Source organism: Hetaerina americana, unplaced genomic scaffold (assembly GCF_022747635.1).
Source record: "Hetaerina americana unplaced genomic scaffold, ioHetAmer1.1.p SCAF_30, whole genome shotgun sequence".
Lineage (NCBI taxonomy): Eukaryota > Metazoa > Arthropoda > Insecta > Odonata > Calopterygidae > Hetaerina > Hetaerina americana.
The window spans coordinates 3,664,525-3,671,371 of NW_027286875.1; the positions used below are offsets into that span (position 1 = coordinate 3,664,525).

At 33.6% G+C, this 6,847-nt stretch overlaps 1 protein-coding gene across 2 annotated transcripts; it reads left to right on the forward strand.

Moving 5' to 3' along the window:
- The first annotated feature begins 3,854 nt into the window (after positions 1-3,854).
- On the forward strand, positions 3,855-5,742 carry LOC139691190 (coiled-coil domain-containing protein 12). Of its 2 annotated transcripts, XM_071588918.1 has the most exons (4): positions 3,855-4,119; positions 4,234-4,372; positions 5,201-5,434; positions 5,547-5,742. In XM_071588918.1, exons 1-3 carry the CDS (start codon positions 3,968-3,970, stop codon positions 5,432-5,434), a joined length of 525 nt encoding a protein of 174 aa, XP_071445019.1. In that variant the 5' UTR covers positions 3,855-3,967; the 3' UTR covers positions 5,547-5,742. The 2 variants fall into 2 exon arrangements, with proteins under 2 accessions (XP_071445019.1, XP_071445018.1); XM_071588917.1 differs by having other exon boundaries at positions 5,201-5,741.
- The last annotated feature ends 1,105 nt before the right edge of the window (positions 5,743-6,847 follow it).

Genomic DNA, 6,847 nt, shown 5'->3' on the forward strand with positions numbered 1-6,847 from the left:
GTGTAAATTCAGGTTATTATAGGGACCAGTAAAAGACAAATTCATGTACTGTTATGTTATTTAACTAGACTAGATAGCTGGTATCATTGAAAATTTTTCCTACAGGGTTCAGTGTCCTCTGTGCAGCAGATGAAATTATACCAAGGAAGAAGATGAATTCACCACTTCATTTCATAATCATCTATAGTTGTTAAGTTCATGGCTAAAAGACAAATGCATCAAATAGTATTTCATATGAGTTTTTTGTTTTCATTTTGTAATTATTCCATTCATTTTAATAAAATGTATCATTAATATGTCAAGGCAGTTGAACTCTTCCTGACAATAGATATAGAGGGCAAGTCAAGAAAAAGGATCACTCAACTTTTTCAATTTTGATTTGGATATTATAATTCAACATATTTTATTGCCGTTTTCTTTCAATCCTTTCATTAATAAGTTGAAATAATAATTAAATGCATAAGTTCATCAACAGAAAATGGTCCTTTAAAGAGAAAATGTTTCAAATTTATTTTGAACATCAATATTGTATATTGGATAGACCTTGATTTTATATGTCGTCAGTTCCTGAAAATGAAGACCAAAAAATGCTGATTTACACTTGCCCTATTGGTTAGAACATTATATTGGTACAATGTTTCAAAAAGGTAGGTTTTAGCAAATATCCAACTCATGGACTAGCAGGAAATCAAGGCGGGAAGAGCAACTGGGGGATATTTACAAAGGTATACTTTGGCATGAGGTGAAGTTTATTGATGTAAAATTTTACTGCCAAAATAGAATAAGTTTAGGATGAAAAAATACTGATCAGATATTCGATCATTTGTTCAAAGTATTTCAGTGGTAAATATGCCTTCATGTTTTGATGATGGTGGTTTTCTGATGATGCATTTGAGTTACATACTAGAAGAGAGTCATTTACTTCTTGCAAGAAAAATATTCCAAGAGACTAGATCACCATACGAAAGTAAAAGAAAATATTTTAATTTATGGGATTATTTTACATTTCACTGTTCCACATATCATAACATGAAAATAACACACAAGAATTTAGCAGAGTAATAATTTATATGATACCAAAATTCATGATTTTTTAAAATTTCAATGTATTGCACATCATTTCATTTGTTACCACCTTCAAAATGTTATTAAGTTGTAAATTTTACACTTCCAGAAGGTCTTTGGGCATGGTGGACGGAATATTGTGTTCTTGAACGATGAGTTAAATGTGAAAGTTGACTTGACTGCATCCCACCCCTTTCCCTTCCTCATTTGATAGAGTAGGTATAAAAAGAATACCTATCTACATACATGTGGACTACAAATCAGAAGAACAGGTGATTTGTTTGCCCTAATAAAATGTTATTAGATTTTTTTTGGGAATTAACCACAATTTGTGTTACAATACCCTAGAGCTTTTAGGCTACGCATAAGTGGCATGAATGTCCGTGTGTTACATGTTTTGGGAGAACTTAGAGAAAGACTAGTTACCTGATAATTGGCTCAATACTTCCAGATAAAACTCAAAAGATAAATCATTCAAATCAACCTGGCTACTGAACAATCCAATTTTGGATCACAATGAATTATAAATGACTTTGTTTCATCTGTTTTCCAAATAGAATAAAGATATATGACAGTAGATAAAATAAAAGAGAGGCATGGAAAGGATAGGAAGGAGTGAAAGTAGGTGAGAAACTCGTCCAGTTAAATTTGCAAATGACCAAGGTTTAGTTAGCCAGTCATCCAGAGGATTGCAATCATCGCTTAGCACATGATAGAATCTATATTATATGTATGGGATTAGAAGCAATGCAAATAAAAAAAAGGCAGTGATGTTCAAGAGAAACAGGAAGGCTATGTATAGCATTGAAAACAGGGGAATAATCTAGAGCAGTTGGAGAAGTTCACAATGTATTTTTGAAAGTGTTTTGGGCAAAGTACTCGGGAGTTAAAAAGAGGGATTGTGCTCACTAGAAGTCATTTTGAAGAGGAGAGAGCTGATGACAAGGTACTTGTGTAATGATAAAAATATGAGGCCAGTGAAAAATTTTATAGAGCATTGTTTTGCAAGATAGAAAAACTTGGTTATTGAGGCAAGGAGGTTGGATATTTTCGAGATTCTGGGATAAAGAATAATAAAAAAATAAAATGGATTGAAAGGAAAACAAACGAGGAAGTACAAGATATGGGCCATGAAGAAAGAGTTATTGAAAGACAATGGGGTAAGAAAAATGGATGCAGGGCGTTTTGATTGTCAATGGAGTTTTGAAAACTGGTAGGAAGAATGTTAGATCGGCAAGGTAGGGGGACAAAAAGGATAGGCTTGATGAATAGGATGGATTCAGGCGTCACTTTGAGGAAGCGATTCATATCAGAAAAGAAAACTTTGTTCTTCTACATATATATTTTATTATGCACGACCGAGGTTTTGACTTCTGAAGATGACTTCGTAAGTCGAAACCTATATCGTGCATCATAAAATAAGGAAGAAAAAAATTACTTTATTTACCGAAGGAGAGGCTTGCTGGATGGAATGAAGGGAGGCAGAAAATACATGGAATTGAAGAGTATTTATTTTAGAGTAGGTTGTCACATTATGAGATATTAGATATGTTAAGTAACGCTATGAAATGTACAAATGGTTAATCAGTGAGTCCGTCCAAAACCTGGCTTAACCGTTAAACCACCATTAATATACGTTATTTCAGGTGAGTTCCTGATGCACGAAGTTCGAATTGTGTGTGATGTTCAATAACGGGTAGAATTGTAGGTAGTATTAGATGGCGAGGTTGAGTAAGAAACAATCTGTGGATAGAAGTGCGGTGTTCCATAGATGTCTTTTAGGAACCAATAAACATCGTTATCATTAGTTCGTACATAATTAACTAACAATTGAATTAACAAAAAAAATGAAATGGACTGCAGATGGCTGCCAGCTGAGACTTGAAGCATTTAAAATGAAAATAAAATTGAAATTTAACGAAGTAATTACTTCCATATTACCTCTCGATAACTCACAGGAAATTCCAAAACAGTGCTTTCACATTCACCATTCTTTCACTGCCATTGCAAGATTATAACTTTCTTTGAGGGAATCCGTACTCAAGTATTGAAAACATCGAAAATATTAATAGAAAATAAAGAAATATTCCCTTGAACACTCCTTAATCAACCTGAATCAATGTTTCCACCCTAATATAATGACAAAATAACGATAATATAAAAAAGGCTAGAAGTTCAACTAATGGGGTTGGGCATTACGCTTGTCAATAACTTAACAAAAATAGTTATTGTCTGATCATACATCGTTTGTGCCTTGTTTGCAACGAGGTAACATACGTAAAAATAGATTGACCATGTAGTTCCAGAAAGCCCCTGGAATCGCATTATTTGAGTTCTGTATTAATAACTTAGAATTAGTAAAAATTGCCCGTTTAGCACATTATCGATCTCGTTAACAATGATGATTCGTGCAAGTTTCGAACATTCACGAACGCTCAAACTCCTAGCCTCTATTTGATATAAGTATAATCATTAAATAGTGATGAAAGTTACTGCACTATGTGATGTACAGCAGCAGTTTCACTCGCAACTATAATCTACGACTGTCTCACAATTGCCACGACAATAATGTTGATATTATTACAATACTGTTTATCTCGAGCTGAAAATTTCTTGGAGAAACACTCCTTAAAATTTGATGAACACAGAAAATGAGTTTTCAATTCTTTAGCCGTAAGATCAAATTTCGTCACGTTGTACTTAGTCCATTAGGTTCTTATAAAACACGACCATTCGTTCGACGTCGACCTCATTATAATTTCCCAGTGTCATTTGTTTCTGGTAGTACGCAACGTGCACGTGTTTGGCGCATGAATTAGGTTGTGTTGTGTTACTATCAGGAGCTTAAAATGAATGTTCGAATTCGAATAGTAAAGAGTCAAAGTTAGCATAAAATTAGAAAATGAGTGCTGATGAAAAGGTTGGGACCCTAGAAGAAGAAGCTTTAAAGAGAAGGGAGAGATTAAGATCTTTGAAAAGAGGGCACGATAATCACGAAAACGAAAATCCAAAATCTGAAGACAAGAACCTGTCACCTTTGGCACAACTTCCGAAGTAAGAATATAATTAAATGAGCAAATTGAAGCGAAGTAATCATTAACGATTTTTGACAATATATTTTGTCGGTTTTTAAAATTAAACAATAATGTGTTTGAATTTTATTCTCAGACCAAAATTTAGGAGTTACAAGCCAATAGATGAAAAGTTTAAAGATAATGTGCTTCCGGACGAAAAGCCGGCCGATGTAGAGCAAGAGGTTAGGGATCAATTGAATGCTGCGAATTCTAAGGTTGTAATTGAAGAATTGGTAAGTGAATCTCTTCTTAAATTATTTTGACGAATATTACCGGTCTAGTAACTTGTAGAGGGTAATAACGGTCATCCACCAAATATCGGAATTTTAGATTTTTTATGGAGGAAAATGATAAGTATAAGGTCAATATTATCACAAACGTTTTCAAGGATAGTTCAAAAGGATTAATTACGAGTGCTGGTGGAAAGAAAGCATTTGGTTCCCACTTGCATTGAAATCTTAGCATGAATAAGTGTGTTAGTAATCTACAGTAATTTTTGGATTCATGATAAATGTGAAATTTATTGCTTTAGATAAGGGCTTATGTTTGACAACATAGCATTAATTTGCGACAGACCCATCATAGTCAACTCAGAAAATGTTTGAATTGAAAATTTCTTGATGCATATTCCAGTCGAGTCCATCGATGTGCAGACTTTAATGTGCCACCAATGTAATCATCCAAACCTTAAAAATGTTAGAATTTCTGCTTAAAGTCATTTGCTTAGTTTTGACATGCTTATGTGCTTGCACATTAGTTGGGGACTCTACTCAAAGGCAATCTTGTTTTTTGGACAGTTTAATTGATATTTCTAAACCTTTTTTGATGTTTTAGTGGCACATCTCAAATAGTGTGACGTAATATTTCATTCTCAAACAGTAAATACTTTCAAAGATGAACATTCTTTTGAGTAATCTATATTAATTGCCCCTTTAATGTAATTAGCACACCTGAACCAGGAAGTTATGAATGACTTACTGGCTGATTATCAATTTATAGTTAATAATGATTATAAGTAAACACTCTTGTCTATATTGCTGTAATACCATGACATGTTTCAGGACCTTTCAAACTTAGCTCCAAGGAAACCAGACTGGGATCTTAAGAGAGATGTTGCTAAAAAATTGGAGCGCCTTGAGAGGAGGACACAGAAGGCAATAGCTGAGTTAATCAGGGACAGGCTGAAAGAGGGGCAAGGGTCAAGCAGTGGAAACTTGAAAGTGCCACAATCGCAAGACTTGGCTGCTAGTGTGGAAGCAGGAGCAATGGCCAATCAAATGCCTGACGATGACTAGGTTGGCATAGTTTGGAGCGGTGAATCAGAACTCCTATTTATTCGTCTTTTCTTTGAAAATAATAGCGTCAAATGTAAAAGTAATTAATTTTGTTACTCTTGCCTTTCCAAAGGTCTCATCAGTGTTTATTAGGAAATGTTATGTGTTTGATGGACAAACACATTGACATCGTATGCTTCAAAGACAATGAATATTTTGTGTATTCACTTCATTCTTCATATTTATAAATATTGCAGGTAATTTTATGCTTACTTCCTTATTAAAGAAGTAATTACAATTGTATTTTTACCGATTTAAACGTTCGTGTTTCCCTAATCATTTTCCAAATTGTAGTAATACTTGATTAATTCCAATTATTTTATTCCATGTGAATGGCATGATTTTTGTTATTTTTTTTCTATCATTATTATCCTCATCATGTTTTAATTGCCATTGCCACTCTAGATTCAGTTATTACCTTTCAAGCAATTTTGGTGCAGTACATCACTGAATTGTAATAATTTTCAGCACATATTCATTTGTTCCTAATGATTTGGAGTGCACTGCAATTTTCTTGTAATGAGTAAAATAACGCATATCTATCAAGATAAATACATTTATTGGGAAACTGGGATGAGGCAGTTAAAGGAAATTGCCTGATTCCCCTGACTTGTATATTTCACATGCTGTAGAGTATGTACTGGGTAAGTAATCTCTTCCCTAACCAAAAGAAATCAACCTTTATGCTGGTCACTGTAGTCATGAAGGAATACAGAATGCATATCAATCCAAAAAGTCATAATTTGCCATATCTGGTTTAGGGGCTAATTCAATAAGTCTTGTCATATTCCAATGGCTTTGAGTGAAATTTAAACAGATTAACAAAATAATTTTGATTCTCTGGTAAATTTCATTAGTGACTGAGACAAACAGTCTTCAGCATCTTTAGTGAGTATAAATTTATTACTTTGTGTACTGCCATTATTTTTTTTCGGTCAAAGATAAAAGACATTCAACTGCATCAAGTAACTACCCCTAGAAAATTTTCACATATTCCTTTAGCTCTAATAGTCACAACAATGCCCACCATCATGAGAGCTAGATGATGATGATGTGCAGAATAAGGGTATCATGGGTAGAGCTATTAGATTTTAAATACATTAGAGCCTTAAGATTTTAATGCTGACCAAAGGGTAAAATCTTGCAACAACTTAATAACCCTTGCTTCCTCAGGACAAAGTTCATGGATTGAGTAAAGAAGCATCACTTAGTTATAGCATTTATACAGATATTATTTCTCTTCATAAACAAATGGAAACCTTAGTCACACTGTGGCTCACCACTTTTTAAATAATAGCTCACTATGAGGTTATGCTTGGATATTGGACTGTCCTTGATTAAATATACATATTCTTGGATCAATTTCAGTTTACC